This window comes from Myxine glutinosa, chromosome 2 (genome assembly GCF_964187855.1).
Source record: "Myxine glutinosa chromosome 2, kmMyxGlut1.1, whole genome shotgun sequence".
Lineage (NCBI taxonomy): Eukaryota > Metazoa > Chordata > Myxini > Myxiniformes > Myxinidae > Myxine > Myxine glutinosa.
The window spans coordinates 261,598,273-261,621,946 of NC_136262.1; the positions used below are offsets into that span (position 1 = coordinate 261,598,273).

The following is a 23,674-nucleotide window of genomic DNA, read 5'->3' on the forward strand; positions in this document are numbered from 1 at the left end:
TTTAAGGCATTTTTTTTTTGTATACAAGATCGAGGCTCGTGAAAGAGCTAAAAGGCATTACGCCCGGTTTACGTCAAAAACCGAGTTACGTCACGGCTTATGGAACCAATTAATGGTGTAGGCCGGGGTATTACTGTATATATACATATATATATATATATTGTATATTTTATATATTGTAGTATTGTATATAATGTATTGTAGTGACATTTTAGATATTTTATACATGTAGTCGCTTCAACCATAGCTCAGTTGTGTTTTTACTTGCTTCGATGCTTGAGATCTGCATATGCTCTTTGTGTAATCCATCCTTTTTAGAGATAAAACAATTTCCCATCATCTGTTCGCTTTACTCGCTGTTGCATTGCTTGTAGACCAGCAGCCATTTCTAAAAATGGTTCCTAAAATGAGAGGAACTCCAATCGAAGGTAAAGTAAATCGTGTCCTATTTTTTATGGTTCAGGGGTATGTGTTCTGCAATAAAAATATGGATGTGGAGAAAAGCTATTGACATGTCCTATGTTAAATGCCTGGTTTCCACGGTAATGTGCACACAATTTTGCCCAATTGTTGTCATCATTTATTTTGCTCTGACTTCCTCAATTTTTAAGATACAGACATAACATTGGTATCACACAAAAGCTTTCAATCTCCTGTTTCTGAAAATATTACATTATGTTAATTGGGCTGTTTTCATATTTCTTTATTTTTCACTTGTATGCAATTTTTCCTTTAAAATGTAACTTCATCAATTTAAAACTCAATAAATGCTACAGTAGAGACATTAGAAATCAAACATTTTACCAGGAGATTGGCAAACATATTATAACTGTACATACAGTACATCAAAAAGGCCTGGTGTTGGCTTAACGGTTAGGGTGCCGGCTTGGGACCCAAGATCCTGGGTTCGAATCCCGGTCGATTGCTGAATTAACGCCAGGGGGGTTGACTCGGCCTGTCATCCTTCTGAGGTTGGCAAATTGAGTACCAGTTTACTGGTAATTCCCTGTGTGACGCAAGGGGCAACTAACAGGGTTGGCGGCAGGAAGGGCATCCGGCCATAAAACATTGCTTCACAAAGGGGACCACGGTGCCCCAAAAAGGACAACCCCTGCTCTGCGGGGAAAAAATGGCCTCGAAAGGTGGTTTTATACAGTATATCAAAAGCTTTGCAATAAAAATGTAAAGTCAAAGGGGTTTAATCAAGATAATATTTAATATAAAACACGACTTTTTCTGAAAACTTATCATTCCACTTCTATCACAAACATGTATTTGGGCAGCACTCGGTTTGTTTTCAGTGAAGAATGTCAAATTGATATCAAACAAAAGCACGATGATAGCTCTATATAAATAAAACATAACTCCACTCCTTAGACTAACATTATGTTTGGAGATGGAAATATACAGTCACGTGAAAAAGTAAGTACACCCCATGTAAAGTTTTGACTTTTTCAACATATTTCAACATACAGCTATTTGATCTTCATTTCAACAATATTGATAGATAAAGGTGATATAATATAACAAATATCATGAAACATTTACATTTTGTAGTCCATTGTGTCATTTAAATAAACATAAATGCAAATTTCGCATGTGGAAAAAGTAAGTACACCCCTACATTTATCACTACTTCAAATACCTAAAATTAGAATCAGGTGCACCAGCTCAGGTGCAAATGATTAGAACATTGTTAGAGAGGATCTCGGAGGAACCTGTCTTATTTAAACCTCAGGCATTTAGTTTGGTTTGCTCTTTGTTGTTGACGTGTGCTGCGTCACCATGCCTAGATCAAAAGAGCTCTCTGAGGCCTTCAGAAAGAAGGTTATAGATGCCTACGAGTCTGGGAAGGGATTTAAAAAGATCTCCAAACAATTTCAATTCAATCATTCGACTGTCCGGAAGATCATCTACAAGTGGAGAAGATTCCAAACAACTGCCAACTTGTTCAGGCCAGGCCGCCCCAGCAAGTTCAGCCCGAGAGCAGACCGCAAGATGCTAAAAGAAGTCTCGAAGAACCCCAGAATATCATCACGTGACCCACAGGTAGCTCTTACCACTGTTGATGTCAAAGTGCACGAGTCTAACATTAGAAAGAGGCTGCACAAATATGATCTGCATGGGAGGTGTGCCAGGAGGAAACCTTTGCTGTCCAGAAAGAACATCAGGGCAAGAATAAAGTTTGCCAATGAACACCTCAGCAAAGACCAGCACTTCTGGAACAATGTGCTCTGGACAGATGGGTCAAAGCAAGAGCTATTTGGCCACAGTACCAGAAGACATGTTTGGTGAAAACCAAAGACAGCATTTGACCACAAGAACCTGATACCAACTGTAAAGCATGGTGGTGGAAATATTATGGTTTGGGGCAGCTTTGCTGCATCAGGGCCTGGGCAGCTCACCATCATAGAATCCACTATGAATTCTTCATTTTACCAGAGGGTGCTTGAGGATAATGTGAGGCCATCTGTCAGAAAGTTGAAGCTCAACCGAAGGTGGACCTTGCAACATGACAATGACCCTAAACATACCAGTAAATCCACAAAGGAATGGCTGAAAAGAAAAAAATGGAGGGTTCTGGAATGGCCAAGTCAAAGCCCGGATCTAAATCCCATCGAGATGTTCTGGGGGGATTTGAAACGAGCTGTGCATGCAAGAAACCCCTCAAACATCGCACAGCTGAAAGAATACTGCGTGGAGGAGTGGGCAAAAATTTCTCCCAGTCGATGTCAGAGACTGGTAGACAGTTATAAGAAACGCGTACTTGAGGTTGTTTCTGCCAAAGGGGGCAATACCACCTATGAGAGCCAAGGGTGTACTTACTTTTTCCACATGCGAAATTTGCATTTATGTTTATTTAAATTATACAATGGATTACAAAATGTAAATGTTTCATGATATTTGTTATATTATATCACCTTTATCTATCAATATTGTTGAAATGAAGATCAAATAGCTGTATGTTGAAATATGTTGAAAAAGTCAAAACTTTACATGGGGTGAACTTACTTTTTCACGTGACTGTATGTGTCCCAAACATACTAATACCAAATCAAGGCATTGCCTTCCAATGATACTGAATTATTAAATTACTGGTTTTGTTGACATATAATTATTTACAAATATTAAGTTTACTAGTATAAAGCCCGACAAAAATGACGGGTTAGAACAGTTGATTTGATGGTGCAGGTTTGAACCATGGTATTTGGGGTATTTTGGGTCTTTGGGAATTTTGGGTCTTCAGGGTCTTTTGAATCTTTGGGTTATTTTGGGTTCTCGGAGTCTTTTATGTCTTTTAACCGATGGACACACAGTCGTGTTCAAAGATTGCCCATTAAACCTTCCCACTAAAATCTCTCCTAAAGCACGACTCAAAGCCTTTAAAACCTACCCTTATGAAGGGGCAAAGACATCACACACACACACACACACACACACAGACACACACACACACAGACACAGACACAGACACAGACACAGACACAGACACAGACACAGACACACACACACACACACACACACACGCACTAATTGGGGATAATTTATTATTACCTTTCCACTGTGGCCAGCTCATGCTCAAGCACTGTTTCCAAAATTGCACCCTTGTTTGGAAACCACCAAAAGTCGACGAAAAAGAAATTCTGAATCCACTATAAACTTGTTTTTGCTCGTGGTTGTCAAGGACGTGTGTATGTCTGCAAAAGTAACAACCTTTGTATGGGATTCTGGGTCGAAGGAACTCTTTGTCTTGGTGGTTTCCATCAGCCACTTGCCTAAAAGTGATGGTGCTTTTTCTTGCCATTGTCCAGCAAGGTGTTCAGGCTTTTGCGCACTTCAGCAGAAGCCACCTGTGCTGTTGTGATATTGATCAATTATGAGGGAACTGTTTCAAGGTCAAATAGATTCTGGTACTACAAAGCTGCATCCATGATCTAGCAAATATCACGCTCATCTTTGCCCAGCCTGGCTTTACCACATTCTCTGTGAGGTTTCTCTGTTTTTTATACTGGCATCACATATCACATAGGGACTTGATTGCCTCCCGATACACTGCCGTCACATGTGGTCATTAACCAGCGTGAAAGAGCACCTTTGAGAAGAGTTAGGCCAATCACACCTCCCTTCTGTTTTGCCATATCTGTTCACAGTTTGTACGAGGTTCTTGGTCAGTTACCACACCGTTGAATGAACGATTTGTTGACCTTCGATCAACAAATAGACCATAAATGGCTGTATAGCTCGGGGTGGGGAGTGACCTTGTGTTCTAAGGCTTTCATCTCTGCCATATACTGTATGTTGGTACAAAATTTACATTGGCACGTCTGCCAACTGCTCGGCTCTCTGCACGCGTAGTAGTATGTCTCCCCCACCCAAGGCTTCAGACTGCTCTCGTCCAACTCACCTGAAGTCAACAATGACTTGTGTTATTGTATTCAGATGTTCATTCTCAACTCCATTTCCAAAAGTATCTATAAGGAAGGTTAATCAGTTGGATTGACGCTATCAGCAGGGAACACTTTCAAAATGTACGGTCCAATTCATACATTCTAAGATATGTTAAAAATGAAGCCATCATAAATACACAAGTTAATTTATTAGAGAATTAAGTGTAACATCTTAGACAAACCAGATCTCTTTCATCCATGGTATAGACAATATTCATGCATCCGATAACATCAGGATATGCATGCAGGTTACATCTCCTGGTAAGCAACGTTTAAATGATTGGAAAATGCAGAATTTTACCGGAAATGACATTATTGTTATAAACAGCTCTTTGATCTGTCTAATGTCATTGGAAACTAGATGCTATTCATAGAATATTTACCCTGCACAGTCAATTTGGTGCGAACCGACTCTTCTGTTTTTGAGCGTTTTTTTTATATTTGATCCAATATGGCTGCCAGACAACGTGAGCAATGACATCATAGATTTATATTCTCTAATATAATTGTTGCGAAGATCACGCTCAATAAATTTCAAACTGAACAGAATAAGCGTTGTCCCTGTCGAATTATGACATCATAACTGAGGCACCAATGACGTCATCGTTAACACTTATTCCCCAAATGGAGTTCTTTACAATGAGCCACGTTTAATATTTTCCATTGAGCGGTTTCGGAGATATAGAGGTGTAACGTTTCTCCAAGATGGCGTCCGTACCATGTGACCTTTGATGTCATAATTATGAATAAAAAAATTCTACAGGCGGAAACGCTGCTATGGTAAAATTTTGTTTCAATCGGCCCAACGGTTGCCGAGAAAATGAATTTTTAAAATGCAGACATGTACGCCACACGTACAACACACGTGCGTACGCAACCGATTGCCTAACCCTGTTTTCGCTTCACGAGCGCAGGGTAATTATCCATTTAATTCACGTGTATTTCTAACATGTTTGTCTTTGTTGTGGTGTCGTTTGGGACTCTGTAGTGCCATTGTGGTAGTGTTTATGGAGTTTGCAAACTGAAGATATAGATTTTTCGACATATAAATTGGCATGATGGTGTCGTAGAAGGGTGTACACTAAATAGAATGTCCACACCTCAAGAACAATGTCAAGGATTCAATTCAATGGAGAAGCCTCACTTGAATATAATAAGGATTACAACACAGTTTAACAGTACCATGCCGGCGTACTCAAACAGGACTCCAGACAACATATCAAGCAGGTCTTCTGCCTGATTTGGTCTGCGTCTTGTCTTATATAGGGTTTGGGTAGACAAAAGAAATTCTTCTGGGCTTTGGGGCGTCCGGCTGAGCGATGAGGGTTCGAACAAGAGGTCAGGGATTCAGACAAGCAGGCGTGGAAAAGCATCTGGTTTATATTTCAGTATAAGCCATAAAGATAGGGATTTTAGGAAGAAAAATAATCCTGATATTCCACTCTGTCTGGAAAAACAGTTTCATGGTATTTTAAAGTAATATTGTATTTCATCTTTGCACAGATTTATCAATGTAAGCGTTTATTCCTTTAAGTATATCTAAGCACAGCACATAATTTCTATAATTCATAATGCAGATTACTCAAAAGTTATCACTAAGTATATGTTTTTTTTTTCACTTTATTAGCATTCCATATTCCAAAGATTATGATACTGCTGTGCATCACGATTTGTATTATAAAGCAACACCCATGTTCCCTTGTTTTCCTGCAATGAGAAGAGTAAGAACAGGTTAGAACAGGATATAAGCTATAACTCACTTGCTCAATTGCAGAGGGACATTTCAATAACCTCAGAGGTCCATGCGATCATCTACAATGAATGAATGAATGAATGATCGTTTTTTTTTTTAAGGCCATTTTCCCCGCTAGAGCGGGGGTTAGCCTTGCGGGCCCCATGACCTCATGGTTCCCTGTTTGAGGCAATGTTTTATGGCCGGATGCCCTTCCTGACGCCAACCCTTGGTCACGATCATCTACAATGGCAAGAAAATAACGAATATACAAAGAATAAATTATTATATTGTGGCTTAATTAAATTATAGATAGGAGATCAAATGCTCTTGTTCGATACCAATTTCATGTCTGTATCTTCAAAATTAAGGGAGTTATCGCCGAATAAGTGATCTCGACAATGGTGGAGTATTTCGCACAGGCTTCGACGGAAATGAGCCACTGAACATTGAAGAAAGCAAAAAATTCCACATCCATATTTTTCAGGTAGAGGACTGTTACGGATTTGTCACTTCCGTTGTGGTGGTTTGCATCCACTGTAAATATTTCTGATTCCATGTATTATTATTGTTGTCATTTAAAGGGAATAGATATTTCTAGTTTCAAAAGTTCAAAGTTAATGTTAAAAGAAACAGGAAACCGGATCTGGAACCGGACGGAAAACCGGAAGAAGACGAGGAGAAAGGAGGCGGAGCGAGTGAAGTCGGAGGAGAAGCGAGTCGTTTCTTCGTCCTGATCGAACGTTGTCGAGCAAGAGTCACAAGTGAACTTTGGGTTTCCTGGAAAGGGATTCTTGCGATAGGGTTGTTATCGCTGTGACTGATCAACCTGCGTGTCAGGTTTGGCGTTGGATTCCGAGGAATCATCGTTGTGTCATTACGTCTCAAGTACGAGCCGTCGGCCATTTTGACTCGCATTTTGCTCATCGCAAAAGGTCTTTGCTTCGCGTCAGCCGTTTTCACCATTCAGACGTCTATCTGGGATGTGAGTGTGCAACGCAAATTTTGAAGACAAACCTGAGGTTCGCCGATTTGGAGCGGTAAAACATTCATACCCGAGGGTGTGAATTTCCCAGTCGCCTTGAGTGTGCCTATTCGCAGCTGTTAGCCGCGTGACCCTTTTCTGCCGCTTTGGCCGCGTACGTCTTTGTGCAGTTTTGGCGACGTGACTGGGCCTGTCATCTGAACGGGATTCGGGTTTGGATTCGACATCTTTCTGACGATCGCTGGAGGGGATCAACTTGAGCTCGAAGACGGGAATATAGTGACATTGGTGAATGTTCTTTTTTCACTCACTTGGAGCACAGTGAGTTACCTGATATTAGCTGATGGTACCATCATAAGATGTATGTTGATTGTACTTTTGATTGCTATCATTGTTGTACTGTTATTCTTGTGTGATTTTTAATACAATTTTTGTTTGTTAGTAACAATTGGTGTGGTTTCACCATTTATTTTGACACAGAATAACACATTTTTCTGCCGTGACTCCTCTCGGGGCTCGGAGGAACACCGCGGCCAGGGGGTCGGGGAGGAGCATGTAACAGGCCACACACATGGACTAGAAAAATAGGTTGTGGCTTGCTATACCTTTGGTTGGGTTCACCCTCTGCAGGTCCACCCTCAGCCACCGATCTATGATGCCAGTTTTTTTTGGTTTTTTTTGTATACAGGATCGAGGCTCGTGAAAGAGCCAACATTTATCACACAAAAAATCAAACAGATACACAAAGTATATAATAAGGGTAGTGGTAGACAAGATGGGGAGAGAAGGGGAAGCACACAAACACAACATTTGGGAGCAGGGACATCAGGAGATCTGTGGGAGGGGGAGGGCTTGGGGGGAGGAGGCATGGGAAAGGGGGGGGGGGGGAGAAGTATAAAACACAAGGACACTGGGAGGACTTCCAGGAAAGAAGTTGGTATTTCAAAGTGGATCTGGGGTGAAATTAGCAGGGGTAGAAAAGATCAAAGTTTTGGATGGGGGAAGGAAGATAAGAGATGGTCGTGAACAGCTGTTTTAAAGACCTGGGGGGAGAAGTGGGATTGAAGGCAATGAGGGAGTTTGTTCCAGAGGCGGGAGAAAAGAGGAATGAAAGAGTGAAGGTGAGCAGAGAGTCTTGATTTTGGCAGTTTAACCATAAGAGGGTTGCTGCCAGATCTTGTGCGACCTGTAGGAATATTTGGGGGACAGAGCCCAGTGAGAGCTGTGGGAGCAAGGCCGGAGAGGGGTCGGTAGAAGACAGAAAAACCTTTAACCTCCCTGCGGTGAGTAAGTGAAAGGCCCTCGGAGATGGCTTCATCGCGGGAGATTCCAATGATTCTCAAAGCTTTGGTTTCAACAGCGTGAAGCCGAGCTGGGTGTGAGGCAGGAGCACCAGCCCAGAGGGGAAAGTTGTAGGCTTTCTGGAAACTTCTCAGAAATTTTCAAACAATTTTGCCAAGTGGTTCAGTTTATCAAAATTGATGCGCACCAAGCAGCAGCTCTGCAGATGAATAGTCCAGAAAATATCAACCAGGTAAACCTTTACCTGACCAAGTCCAAGTCTGTTAATGCATTTTGCCATATGTGATGTTAATCTGGGGTCTCCACCATCGTGAGCCATGGCCTTGTATTGGAATGTCTAATAGGTCAATCCTAGTACCACATTTTTGTGATTCCATCTATAAACTAATGCACAAGTGTGTAATTTGTATCACTTTAAAGGGGAACTGGAGGCCAAGGTTTGTTATTTGAATCAAAGCCATGATGTGAAGTTTACAACGTCACAAAGTCGGCCATGATTTTTCCACAAGCCGTTGTATTTAATGTCAGGAATGTCCCTCCAGTTCACACAAGTTCTGCCTGAAGCCCTTTCCTTGTTACCCTTCCGAAGTCTAAACTCGATGACCTCCATTCTTTCAAACCCCAAGCTCTTCTTTTTTTTTTTTTTAATATACATAATCGAGGCTTGTGAAAGAGCTAACATTTATCACACAAACAAATCAAACAGACAAACAAACAAAGTATATAAAAAGGGGAGCGGTGGACAAGATGGGGGGAGAAGGGGAAGCACATAAACACAACATTTGAGAGCAAGGACATCGGGAATGTGTGGGAGGGAGAGGGCTTGGGGGGAGGAGGCATGGGAAGGGGGGGGGGGGGGGGGAGAAGTATAAAACACAAGGACACTGGGAGGACTTCCAGGAAAGAAGTTGGTATTTCAAAGTGGATTTGGGGTGAAATTAGTGGGGGTAGAAAAGATCAAGGTTTTGGATGGGGGAAGATAAGAGATGGTGGTGAACAGCTGTTTTAAAGACCTGGAGGGAGGAGTGGGATTGAAGAGAGTGAGGGAGTTTGTTCCAGAGGCAGGAGAAAAGAGGAATGAAGGAGTGAAGGTGAGCAGAGAGTCTTGATTTTGGCAGTTTAACCATAAGAGGGTTGCAGGCAGATCTTGTGCGACCTGTAGGAATATTTGGGGGACAGAGCCCAGACAGAGCTGGAGGAGCAAGGCCGGAGAGGAGTCGGTATAAGACAGAAAGATTTGGTTTCAACAGGGTGAAGACGAGCTTGGTGTGAGGCAGGAGCACCAGCCCAGAGGGGAGAGCAGTATTCCATTGAGCTGTGGACGAAAGCCTTGTATCTGGTGAGGAGCTCAGGTGTGCCAAGAAAGGACTTCGCACGACAGAGGATGCCCAGTCGGCGACTGGCTTTGGAGGCCAGATTTGAAATGTGGTTTTCCCAGGAAAGATCATGGCAGATAGTGAGACCCAAAAGCTTGAGTGACAGAACTTCTTGGAGAGGATTATTCAGAAAGTGGATGGGAGGTTGTCCAGTCGGTCTTTTCGGAGAGACATCGTAAGAGTGTGAGATTTGTCAGGTTTGAAAGACATGTTCCACTTGTTTGCTCAGTCTGTGATTTTGTCCAGGTCTGCAGAGAGTGAGGAGGCTGCAGACTGCCGATCTAAGGGATGAGGAATGGAGCGGCAGAGAGTGGAGTCATCAGCAAAGAGATAGAGAGGATTTTCAAGAGAGTCGGAGAGATCATTGATGAAGACCAGAAAAAGCACAGGGCCCAGAACACTGCCTTGGAGAACTCCAGCCTGAACAGGAAGAGGAGATGAGAGAAATCCATTGAGGGCCACATGTTGACTACGACTAGAGAGGAAGTCTGCCAGCCATGCGTGGAGATTTCCATGGATACCAAAGGAGGAGAGTTTGGTGAGCAGAGCGGGGTGCCAGACCGTATCGAAGGCACGTGATATGTCGAGGGAGACAGCTCTAATTTCCTGTTTGGCATTGAGGACCTCCATCCATTGTTGAGACAACAGAAGCAGCATGTCCAGAGTAGTGGCCTGGTCTGAAACCAAATTAATGATCAGAGATCAAGCCATTGGAGAAGAGGAAAGATATCATATCCGAAGCAATGATGGATTCCATGACTTTGCTGATAATTGGGAGAAGGCTGATTGGTCTGTAGTTGCTAGGATCTGTTTTTGCACATTTTTTGTGTAAAGTGGTGATGTTGGCTGATTTCCAAGCAGATGGCAGATGACCTTGAGCAAAAGAGAGGGTGAAGAGAACAGAGAGAGGGAGTGAAAGAGCGGAAGAACAGGATTTTAGGACCCGTGGGCTGATGCCGTCAGGTCCAGTTGAAGTTTTCTCTTTTCTCACCTGTGGAACTGTCTTCTTGAGTCTGTTGTTTCAGGTTCTTCCCTCAAGGATTTCGAATCTGCTGCCCACCCTTCCCATTTCCACTACTGAGCCTCACTATGCCTGCTAAGACCCCATCCCCACCCTTTATCCTGCATTTCCTCTCCTTGTGCAACGGTACATCGGTTTGTTGTCATCCCACTCTTTTCCGGCCTTTTTCCCAATTTTGTCTGTTCGTCTATTACCTTATCTCATTCAGCTCTTCCATGAGCCTTCATATCTGTATATAAAAACGTCAGCTGCACCTCATTTCCCATGGCGGTAAACATACTCTTCTAAACTTCTTGATAATAAAATCCATTGTTTACCAGGCCAAAGGTCTACCATAGGGTATTTTATGCTGACATGATTGTGCACAGGATAGCCAGTGTTGTCTGCAAGTCTTGTCTGCAATACAGTGGAATTGTCTGTTTTTCAATGCGCCCTAGTAGTGGTTTCACTACGATTTGACCCCGTCATGGTTTGAACCCAAGGTAGATTTGAGAATTAAGATATCAAGTTCGGACAACTTGTCTCCGACTATATAGTTATGATAACAGTTGTTTTTCAGGATTCAGACCGTTACAGAGAGCAGCCACGTACCTGCTTACCTCCTCATATTTTCGCCATTGCTAATTCAGCATACTGTGGTGCAGTGGGAGAAGGCAGTTCGAGTTCAGAAAGCCAATGTGTGGTTATCAGGTAAGTGGTGTTTCTGCCCCATTGACAAACTTACAAATACTTTAACGAAACCATATCTATGTGGTGTTGTGATGTTACTGCTTGACATTGGGCTTTAGACCGGGTTTGTCTCGTTTGCTCAAAACGAAACTGTTTGCGGGTTTATGTGCTCGTTAGAAAACATGAAAGATCAAATTGCTGAACTATTGGGGTTGTTCAGAAACTGAGATCAAAAGTTTACGACAGATGTCCCAGTAATTGGATTTGGGTTGGCCTCGTTGTGTTCTCTTCTGAATCCCTAGCTCATTAGCTGAAGAACGTAGGTTCAAATCCTGGGTACCGTGTGTTATTGTCCATTGTTTACCGATGTTCTTGTAATTCGTGTGAAAGTCCACTGATGTCTACTGATTTCTTCCTCCACTATGAGCATCAGTTAACTGGAGAAAAAGATAAAATAAAAACGCGATTACAATGAACTACCAATAATATAGCACCTGTTGCAGATGCAAACACGTGTTAAAGGTAAACTTTTACCTTTGTTTCATTTGGTTGCGATTTTGGCAAATCAAGATGGTTTAATAAACTCTCACAGACACGTCTGTATCTCAGTCACACTAAAAAAGGAAATGGTTAAATTGGTGGAGCAGCTCAAGGTGCCTGTAATTGAGACCTCAAATTGTTTGGTAATAAAAAGGTGGCACTGGTTGAAGGTTCAGGTAAACTTTCCAAGGTTATTGCCTTGTATTTCTTTTCTTTTCATTAAGAATGTCCCCGCTGAATGAACGTTAATCCACCTTCTCTCCTCTATCGTGATTTCAATTTGATGAACCCTCTTCCTTTTCTTTTACGCAGCAAATGTCTCATGGAGCGAGTTGGATTTGTTTTGGTGTTGCTAAATCTTTGTGACAGTGGTGTGAACATAGTGGGTTTGATTGTTTGCTTTGTAACAGTGGTGAGAGTCTGATGAGTTGGGTTGCAGTGTGTTTTGAGATGGTGCTGAAAAGGTCTGTGAGTAGAGCTGTGTGTGCGCACATGTCTCATGACAGTGGAGAGAGTGGAGCAGGAAAGACTGAAAGCACGAAGTTGGTGGTGAGACACATTATGGAGACGTGCAAAGGACATTCACAACTGGAGCAGCAGATTTTGCAGGTGTGCCTCAAATAATCTGGGGAAGGGGATAATGAATAGGGGCATAGTGGTGGTGGTGGTGGTGAGTGTGAAGATAAATAATTTACAAAATGTGAAATGGACTATGTGAGAGTTGATTACATACACACTCCTCAAATCAATGTGGGTATTGCTTAAGATCTTAGGGTCCTGAGATATCAAGTCCTTGTCGTACCATTAAATAACACCAAGTGGGTTGACTCAGCCTGTCATCCTTCCGAGGTCGGCAAAATGAGTACCAGATTACTAGAAACAGTGGGGCACTACATCAGTGGTGCAGCCGATCTGCCATCAACGATGCAACCGGCAGCCACAGGCCGCATACAAAGTGATGATGAATGAGGGTATTATGAATGGAAGCACCAATGGGATTCAATTTTGGAATAGCTAAAACATGCTACACATTCCCTGATTGCAGGAACAGCTTTTACCTGTGATGTTTAGCAGGTCTACTAGAGTTCTGCATGGTTTTTTTTTATTGCTGTTGTTGCTGTTGTTATGGCTCTTGTTGGGGTCGATTAATTATTGAAATGTGCACCCATTGGTCGGACAGCTGCCGTCCCCCACCCACATTTGTCGCTTGACTCTAACCACCATGGCACCCAGACTAAATAATATGGCCACCATCTTGGTTTTCTGGTGGGCCTAAGACATCACGCCTGTAGACCTCTGCTGTTTATACACCGCCAGGGTTTGTTGTGTCAGATTTCCATTGGCTTTATTTGGGTTGAGTGTTATGATGAGAGACCCCGAAAAATTAAATCAAATACAAATTACTAGAAGATAAGACGTCGCTTTCTGATGGGAATACCAATGTTATAGATAGAGACAGCTTTACATATGCTTTAAAAAGCGGTGTATAATCAGAAATACTATTTGATAGGGCAATATATTACTGCTATATGGATAAAATGAAAATGTTGAAAGAAAAAGTATTGAATACAGCAAGCATTTTCTGAATCTAATCAATGAGAAACTGGATTTAATGAGACTCGCCATTATTATAAGTGAAGAAGTAGATGAAGGAGGAAGACTTTTTGTTTTTAACTATAAATTGAAACCAGCACATTTATCATCACCTTCCTTTACTATATAATACTGTTTGCAGATTGCCTAGCATCTGATTAATAACGCTACCAATTGTGTAGGGGGTACAGTTATTGGTCATTAACCAGTGTGGCAGCTGCATTCAAGTGTAAGGTGTGCACAGAGGGAACTGCAGATGGAGGAAATGTTGAGTTGGATCTTGGAGATGGCGTGAAGCTGGAAGGTGTGAAAACATTTTGTTACCTCGGAGACATGCTGAATGGAGAAGGTGGATCAGACTCGGCAACGGTTGGTAGAGTTAGATGTGCATGGAAGAAGTTTCAGGAACTGAGTGGCGTGCTGATGATGAGGGGAGTGTCGTTGAAGCTGAAGGGAAAGGTGTATGCTGCATGTGTGAGAAGTGTTATGATTTATGGGAGCGAGACATGGGTAATGAACGTAGAGCAGCAACGAAGGCTGGAAAGTGTGGAAATGCGAATGGTTCGATGGATGTGCGGAGTATCGTTGAGAGAGGGGAAGACAAATGATGAATTGCGAAAGATGATGGGAATAGAGCCTGTGATTGATGCTGTGAAGAGGAACAGGTTGAGATGGTTTGGTCATGTGTTGAGGAAGGATGAAAGTGACTGGTTGAGAAGAGTGATGGAAATGAATGTAGAAGGAAGTAGAGGATGGGGAAGATCGAGAAAGACTTGGCTAAAGATGGTGGAAGAAGAAATGCAGGCAAGGGGGTTAACAAGGAGACATGCAGAAAATAGGGCAAAATGGAGAAGATTGTCATGGGGACCGCAAGGCTAACCCCCGCTCTAGCAGGGAAAATGGCCTTTAAAATGCATGTTGTTGTTGTTGTTGTTGTTGTTGTTGTATTGCACTGCAGGAAGTAGTATATTGGAAACTGGAGGAAACTGACAGGAAGAGGTCTGGCAGACCCAAAGCCACAACAGAATCAGAAGACAAGTTTCTGAGAGTCAACAGCTTGCGTGATAGGCGGCTCACAGGACAACAGCTTCAAGCACAGCTTAACACTGGTCGAAGTAAGCAAGTCTCAGTTTCAACTGTGAAGAGAAGACTTTGAGCTGCAGGTTTGACAGGTCGAGTGGCAGTAAGAAAGCCATTGCTAAGATGGCAAAATAAGAAAAAGAGGCTTGCCTGGGCCATGAAGCATTGCCAGTGGAATACTGAAGACTGGAAGAAGGTCTTATGGACCGATGAATCAAAATTTGAAATCTTTGGTTCATCACGCAGGGTTTTTGTACGCCTTCGAGTAGGCGAAACGATGGTTCCTCAGTGTGTGACACCAACTGTCAAACATGGAGGAGGAAGCGTGATGGTTCTGGGGCTCTTTTGCTGGATCCAGAGTCGGCGACATGCACAGCGTGACTGGCACCCTGAACCAAAAGGGCTACCACAGCATTTTGCAGCACCATGCAATACCCTCTGGTATACGCCTAGTTGGTCAGGGGTTCATCATACAGCAAGATAATGACCCTAAACACACCTCCAGGCTATGTCAAAACTACCTTCGAGGAAAAGAACAAGACGGTGGGCTTCAAATCATGGAATGGCCAGCACAGTCTCCAGACTTGAACCCCATCGAGCTGGTTTGAGATGAACTGGACAGAAGGGTGAAAGCAACGCAACCTACAAGTGCAACACATTTGTGGGAACTTCTCCAACAGTGTTGGGAAGAACTTCCCGCACAATATTTGATTTCCATTGTAGAAAGAATGCCACGCGTGTGTTCGGCGGTTATATCTGCAAAAGGTGGCTTCTTTTCTGAGTCAAAATTTTAAATTAAATTTTGTTAAACAAAATGATTCTATGATTTATTTTATATCTCCAATTGTTGATTTGTTCTATGCTTAATTTCAGAGTACATTGAGACATTAAACTGCGTAAATTTCAATAAAAACTGGAAAAATTGAGGTGTTCTAAAACTTTTGACCGATAGTGTATATATATATATGTGTGTGTGTGTGTGTGTGTGTGTGTGTGTGTGTGTGTGTGTGTGTGTGTGTGTGTGTGTGTGTGTGTGTGTGTGTGTGTGTGTGTGTGTGTGTGTGTGTGTGTGTGTGTGTGTGTTTGTGTGTGTGTGTGTGTGTGTGTATATATATATATATTTTTTATTTTTTTTTTAGTGCTGGGAACGAGCTTTAGTACAACATAGGTGATTAAGGTTGTGGTCACGTATCGTCAAAATCGTGTGTGTAGTTTCCGAGACTAAAGCAAATACCTATTTTGGGGGTCAACCCACCCCCAAACACTCCTAGAGCCCAGCTTTTTTTTGAATTCTGTGACCAAACTTTGTTACATCATGGGTGATGAAGGTCGTCAAGTTTCATCGAAATTGCATGTGTAGTTTCAGAGGAAAAAGCAAATTCCTATTTTGAGGGGTCCCTGGACCCACTTTGACCCCCTGAAGACCCCCTTACTCTTCGATTTTCTTTGTGCCATGAACAAACTTTTGTACATCATGGGGGGTGAAGGTTGTGGTCAAGTTTCATTGAAATAGTGTGTGTAATTTCATAGGAAAAAGCAAATTCCTATTTTGGGGGGGTCAAACCTGGATCCAATTTGACCCCCGGTAGACCCCTTTAAACCCCACCTTTGTTTTTAATGCCATGAACAAACTTTAGTCACAACATACCAAATATCATTTGTGCCAAGTTTCTTCACAATCCCATCAGTGGTTTCGGAAAAGTTGCAAGTGTTTACGGACTGACGGATGGACGACGCCACATTGAAAATGTATGTTCCCAAATTGGCCTGTTCCCGGATTTTATCTCAGGTTTGACCACAGTGCGGTCATTCTTGTTATTAATACAGCCGAAACTATAACAAAGTAAAACGTTATGTGACGTGGTCAGTGCTGGTTAAGCAGATAAGGGAGTGATATAAATCGCGATTGCTAGCTCACCACATCCATAATGGAATTGTTCTCTTCAAAATTTCATCAACAACATCCTGGCAATTAAAATATATATTGACAAACATAAGTAGCACTTTCTTGGTTTTGGAAGGTACTTTATTGAATGCACAAATCAATTTGCACTCAATTTTAACCTGGAGATGTGCTCCATGGTTATCTCCATTTGTGGGATTCAGAAGGTGGGAGGACGTTCTCCCAGAAATCAAAATCTCCACCTCCTTTTTCAGTAAAGGATCATTATTCATGAACCAGATTTTGAAACTTAATTCTCATAGCTTCGTTCCAAGGGCTCTTTTTAGAATCCTCACGGAACCTCTGACAGCCTGCACTTGTAGCTCGTTTGTAGTGATATTCCCGGGAATGCTTTTCAAGTACTCAGTGAGGGTTTTCTTGATCATCCTTGTTGCTCTGGCTATCACTGGTACAATCTCAGCTTTCTTCAATTTCCAAGCACTCTTGCCCTCGTTTTTCAGATCCTGGTATTTTGTCATTTTCCTGGTTGCTGAAGCATTTAGTCCAAAGTCATTGGGAACTTAAACCTCACTCAGCAATGCCGCCTTTTCCTTTTTGTGTTTGAGCACTATGTCTGGACGTAATGCTTTGTCTGCAATGTCAACACTTGATGGGATCATCTTGTCATGCGTGAGCACTATATGTTAATTTTCAAGGATTGGATTTGGTTTGTGTTTCCATCATTGTCTGGAACAGGATTGTTGAAATGTTTACAGATGCGCCAGTTGATTACCCTACAGATGCTGTCATGTCTTTATGTGTACAACTGTTCTGACATGAGTGTTTTACATCCCAAAAGGAGGTGATTGGTACTTTCTGTTTCTTCTCCACAAAACCTGCATTTGTCCGATTGGCTCAATCCCGCTATTTTCTTAAAGGTATTAGTGTAGTGTCCTTGGTCTTGGGCATTTATGATGACTCGTTCTCCATCCCAATTAACTTGACCTCTTCTTAGCCATTCCAATGATCCTTCCTTATCAATCCATGGTCTATCAAGCTTTTTTTGAGTCTTCCTGCTCTTTTGTCATTCTCCCATTTGTCCGAGTATATCTGCTGATATTTCTTTTTTGTAGTTTTCCTTTTCTTCTTTGCGATCATTGGGGCTGTATTTGTTTCTGTTTCATTTTCCCATGTGGTATCCTGCACTTGCACCTGTTTTTGGAAGTTTGTTGCTAAATGGATTAAGGATACCTTTTCTGATTTGCTGTTTTCTTGCTCGTATACAAATCTCATTCGATAGTCTGTTGAGCTTTTCACATACTCCGCCAGTCCTACACACGCTGTTCTGTGCACTTGGTTAAGCCCCATTTGACCGCCTCCTCCTGCTCTACCTCCTCCATCCCCTCCTCGTCTTGGCAAGTAAAACCTCGGAATGCTTTGGTATTTGTAGAATAGCTGATGAATCATTAGAAGTTTCCTTGTTTTGGTGTCCAAGTTGTTGATCTACAATTGTGGCCTGTTTATAATTGCACAGATATACTGGAATACCGATACTGCAAGTTGGTTTATAGCTTTGATTTTGTTCATTGGCGAGAGGGATGATTTCAGAATTAGTCTTGTTCTGCGTAGGTACTCTTTGCTGATTGCTGATATGCATTTTTTGGTGTTGAACGTAGGGGCCTTCTATTCTGAGGTATTTATAGAATGCTTCGTTTTCTAGTTCATGTATTGTGCTTTCATCAATTGAGATATTGTATGTTATTTTTGTTTTACCAGATAGAAATGTGCGTTTGGAGCATTTGTCAAGACCAAATTTCATTCGAATGTCCTCCGAGTAGCGCTTTAATAGTTTGCGTTCATCTACCAATTTGTTATCATTCGGTGCAAACAGTTTTAGATCATCCATGTACATTAGATGTGTCACCTTTCTAGGTTCTTTGGTCATTTTTCTGTTGCACGTTAGATTGTATCTGTGTCCTTGTTCATTGATGACATTACTCAGTGGGTCCAGAGTCAGCGTATCTTTACCCTTGGGATGTCAATGTTTCCTTCCAAGTGAGGTAGTATCATCGTGTATTCCAGAGTGTAATTGCTTTCTCGATCAGTGTGACTATTTGGGGGTTAACTTTGTATTCTTCCATGCATTTTATAATCCATGAATGTGGGACACTACCAAAGGCTTTTTTTTTTATCTATCCAGGCTGTGGATGAGTTGGTTTGTTGAAGCTAGCAATTTTTGAGTATTGTCTTGTTTAATAACAAATGGTCTATCCTTCCATAGCACCCTCTCCTACATCCTTTGTGTTCTGTCTCTAAATCTCCTTGAGTGAGGTGTTCGTAAATTTCATCGATAATTGGTCCTGTTAAAAGTTGTATGCTATTGCTAAGCATGTTATGGGTCTATAGTTGTGGGATAGATGGGTTTCATTCGTTTTTGGGATGAGCAGTGTTGCCTCCTGTGCACCATTGATCCATTGGCTGTTCCCCTTGGATGATTTCGTTAAATGCTCGAGCGTATTGACGGTGGAGAGCATACAGTTGCTTTAGCCAGAAGTTTGGAATCCCATTTGGGCCTGGGATTTTGAAGTTCGGCATTTTTGCAAGATGTTTTCTGATTTTCTCTTCATCTATTTATCATTGGGTGCATTTCCTGTAGGTGTTGCTTTTTCTTTTCCAAGTGTCGTATCCAATCTGCTTCCTTGTTGTGTTCCCTTTCTTCTTTGTATATCCCTTTCCTGAATTTTTGAAGATCCTCTTTTTTTAGGGGGTGTTGCCACATTTTGTTTCTGTTCCCATATTTCTCTGTAGAACTTTTTCAGATTGTTTTCATACTCTTGATTTTGCTTTCTTCTGTTGTTGGCCTCATCAAAGTTTTTAATCATCATAGATCCGGATCCAGCTTCTATATTTTTAAAGTGATTCTTCACCATTGAGAGATAGGGCTTAAAATAGATACAGTACAGCACAATATCTCAAAATGTTGTGGACAGATTCGGACGAAACTTGGTGGACAGATTGAGTGTGTGGCAAGGACAAATTGTTTCGATTTTGGTGAAGATAAGGATCAGAGAATTTTTCTATTTTGTAAGTGATTCTTCAACATTGAGTAATAGGGCCAAAAACGATATATAACATGATAATTCAAAAAGTTGTGGACGAGTTCTGACCAAAGTAGGTAGATGAGTTGGTTCGGTGACAACAACAAGCCAATTCGATTTTGGTTCAGGTCTGGATACAGATCCAGCCTATCAGTGGGATACACAACGTAAACTGTTAATTCTGGCCGAGATATGTCCATGTGCCGTTGTTGTTGCTTATGTACTTGTCACTGAGATATATCACCTATTATATTTGACACACAATGCCATTTTTCGTTTAGAGTTGTGGTGTTCCTTCTGCATTTTGTTCTGTCCATGTCCTGGTCGATGGACATGTAGATGTAACATGTTCTACTCAGGTACACCCTTTACTGGAGGCCTTTGGGAATGCCCGCACCATCAAGAATGACAACAGCAGTCGGTTTGGAAAGTTTCTTCAGCTGCGTTTCCTTGGAAGATCAGGTCAGTCCTAGAGCAGGTCATTCTGTTGTAGCTCAATTCATACATGGAGCATGTAACTCCTAGAGCAGCTCAGCTAGTCCTATAAGAGTTTAGGCCATTGTAGAATGATACATGTAGCAGGTCATTCCATTGTCGAGTAGATGACTTCTGGAGCAGGTCAGTCTTCGAGCAGATTCCAGAACTGCTCTCTCTTTGTGTTTCACAATCTTAACATCCTCCACACGTACACTTTGTGTCCCTTTCAGTGGTCGGTGCCAAAATTAACGAGTACCTTCTCGAGAAATCACGACTGGTCCACCAGGACTCTGGGGAAGGGAACTTCCATGTGTTTCACTACATGTTTGCTGGGATGCAGCCCGAGGAGAAGGAGAGCTATGGACTGACCGAGCCGCAGTTTTATCGGTAAGATGTTGTCCTCATGTGGTTCTCACATGAAATTTTATCCCGTTTATCTCTCTTTAATTATCCATTTATTTTCTCCTTTTCTCCGGAACTTTCCAATTGTTACGTTCATCATTAACGCTTTTCCATTTCCTTCACCTTGCATATATATCTGTGCACACGTTGATGTCTTTTTGAAACAATTGTTCATTTACTTGTTAATCACCCATAAAGATGTATTGGATGATGAAACAATTATCCAGGTGTCTTGCCTCTGCCAGGTACCTTTGCTCTGGGGATCTTCCTGAGGGGCAGAAAGAGACCCTGTCAGAAACTTTTCAAGATCTCTGCAATGCCATGAACCTCGTTGGTTTTCAGAAGCAGGTAAACTGAATAACATTGGAACATTTAGAAATGATTAAAAAGTTTATTTTTCACACAGAAGTTTGATTTGTGCAACTGTGTACATGTTATACAAAAGCTGTCAGTGTTGGTGTACGTGGCGTGTGGTTTGTACGCGAATGTCGGTTCACCGACCATATGTCCGTGCTTTCCAGGAACAAACAGACTTGCTGACTATCCTGGCTGGTATACTTTCCCTTGGAAATGTTACGTTTACCGAACAGGACACTTCAGAGGTTGCCATCACTGGCCAGGCCCTTAAATGGCTGAACACAGCTGTTGTAAGTTACCGTTTCCTTACGATGGGTCAAGTTTCGAAAATTTCACCAAAACACGATCGTATTACAAATCCAATCCAAAGGATTTTTTTCTTCTTCATTCTGAGTACAGATAAATTAGAACATACTTTTTTTTTCTCCATGTGACAAGGAGTCACCTGTTTATAGTTTCAAAATGGAGTCATTTTTACACCCCCTTCCACATCCCCCCTCTGCATCTCCCCCCGCCAAATGCCCATAAATGCTTTTTATCACCCCACCCCCTATCTTTACTTCTCCCTTCTCCCTACCATCCACTCCCTTCTCCCTACCCTCCTCTCCCTTCTCCCTACCCTCCTCTCCCTTCTCCCTACCATCCACTCCCTTCTGTATACCCTCCTCTCCCTTCTCCCTACCATCCACTCCCTTCTGTATACCCTCCTCTCCCTTCTCCCTACCATCCACTCCCTTCTGTATACCCTCCTCTCCCTTCTCCCTACCATCCACTCCCTTCTCCCTACCCTCCTCTCCCTTCTTCCTACCCTCCTCTCCCTTCTCCCTACCATCCACTCCCTTCTGTATACCCTCCTCTCCCTTCTCCCTTCCATCCACTCCCTTCTCCTTACTCTCCCCTCCTTTCTCCATACCCTCCTCTCCCTTCTCCCTACCATCCACTGCCTTCTTCCTACCCTCCTCTCCCTTCTCCCTACCCTCCTCTCCTTTCTCGCTACACTCCTCTCCCTTCTCCTTACCCTCCCCTCCCTTCTCCATACCATCCACTCCCTTCTCCCTACCCTCCTCTCCCTTCTCCCTACCCTCCTCTCCCTTCTCGCTACACTCCTCTCCCTTCTCCTTACCCTCCCCTCCCTTCTCCATACCATCCACTCCCTTCTCCCTACCCTCCTCTCCCTTCTCCTTACCCTCCTCTCCCTTCTCCATACCCTCCCCTCCCTTCTCCATACCATCCACTCCCTTCTCCCTACCCTCCTCTCCCTTCTCCCTACCCTCCCCTCCCTTCTCCATACCATCCACTCCCTTCTCCCTACCCTCCTCTCCCTTCTCCATACCATCCACTCCCTTCTCCCTACTCTCCCCTACTTTCTCCAAACCATCCACTCCCTTCTTCCTACCCTCCTCTCCCTTCTCCCTACTCTCCTCTCCCTTCTCGCTACACTCCTCTCCCTTCTCCCTACCCTCCCCTCCCTTCTCCATACCATCCACTCCCTTCTCCCTACCCTGCTCTCCCTTCTCCCTACCCTCCTCTCCCTTCTCCATACCATCCACTCCCTTCTCCCTACCCTCCTCTCCCTTCTCCATACCATCCACTCCCTTCTCCATACCCTCCCCTCCCTTCTCCATACCATCCACTCCCTTCTCGCTACCCTCCTCTCCCTTCTCCCTACCCTCCCCTCCCTTCTCCATACCATCCACTCCCTTCTCCCTACCCTCCTCTCCCTTCTCCATACCATCCACTCCCTTCTCCCTACTCTCCCCTACTTACTCCATACCATCCACTCCCTTCTTCCTACCCTCCTCTCCCTTCTCCCTACTCTCCTCTCCCTTCTCGCTACACTCCTCTCCCTTCTCCCTACTCTCCCCTCCCTTCTCGCTACACTCCGCTACCCAACCTGCACTCTCTTATTATCCCTCCCTCTCTTTTTTTACAAACCATAATTTTCTCAGTAACTCATGCCTACCCGCCCCTCACCCCACACCCACCAAGTTTCTAATTAAAATTTGTGGGAGAATTATAATTACCCTCACCAGAGGAGAGGGTATTGCATTCGAGGCAGTTTGTCTTTCTAACTGTCTGTCTGTTTGTTACTTGCCGGAAACGATTCCGGCAAGTATGTTGATCTGTTCGTTTGTCTGTCTGTCTGTTTGTCTGTCTGTTTGTCTGTCTGTCTGTTTGTCTGTCTGTCTGTTTGTCTGTCTGTCTGTTTGTCTGTCTGTCTGTTTGCAGCACGACGTCTACACTGTTGCACGTAGAATCGCCAAACTTTGCACACGTATTTGTCTTGCCCTGGAATAGACTGCGCCCAATTGATGACGTCATCGGTCACGTGGTTCGGCCGCCATCTTGGAAAAACCGAAAAAAATCACCTCCATATCTCTGAAAGTACTGAATATAAAAAATTGAGACATGGCTCATTGTACAAAACTCTCCATGGGGAATAGAATATGTTAACGATGACGTCATAAGTCACGTGGTTCGGCCGCCACCTTGGAAAAACCGAAAAGGTTTGCACCTATATATCTCCGAAAGTGCTGAATATAAAAAATTGAGACATGGCTCATTGTAAAGAACTCTCCATGGGGAATAAAATATTTTAATGATGATGTCATAGGTGCCTCCATTATGACGGCATAATTCGACAAGTACAAAACTTTATCCGATCAGGATGAAATTTCTTGAGCATCATCAAGGAATAAATTAGTTTAGAAA

The 23,674-nt window shown here is 42.8% G+C and overlaps 1 protein-coding gene and 1 long non-coding RNA gene across 3 annotated transcripts in view; one reads left to right on the forward strand and one right to left on the reverse strand.

The window, feature by feature from the left end:
- Positions 1-23,674, reverse strand: part of LOC144890746 (uncharacterized) — a 388,459-nt gene that overhangs the window by 76,450 nt on the left and 288,335 nt on the right. The window lies entirely within an intron of this gene.
- The window catches only part of LOC137420592 (myosin-IIIb), a 103,666-nt gene that overhangs the window by 21,862 nt on the left and 58,130 nt on the right, over positions 1-23,674 (forward strand). For both annotated transcript variants that reach the window (XM_078772499.1, XM_078772500.1), the window contains exons 4-9: positions 11,424-11,554; positions 12,580-12,682; positions 20,086-20,188; positions 20,434-20,590; positions 20,851-20,953; positions 21,127-21,252. In XM_078772499.1, coding sequence (XP_078628625.1) covers positions 11,424-11,554; positions 12,580-12,682; positions 20,086-20,188; positions 20,434-20,590; positions 20,851-20,953; positions 21,127-21,252 — 723 coding nt within the window. The remainder of the gene's footprint in view (positions 1-11,423; positions 11,555-12,579; positions 12,683-20,085; positions 20,189-20,433; positions 20,591-20,850; positions 20,954-21,126; positions 21,253-23,674) is intronic.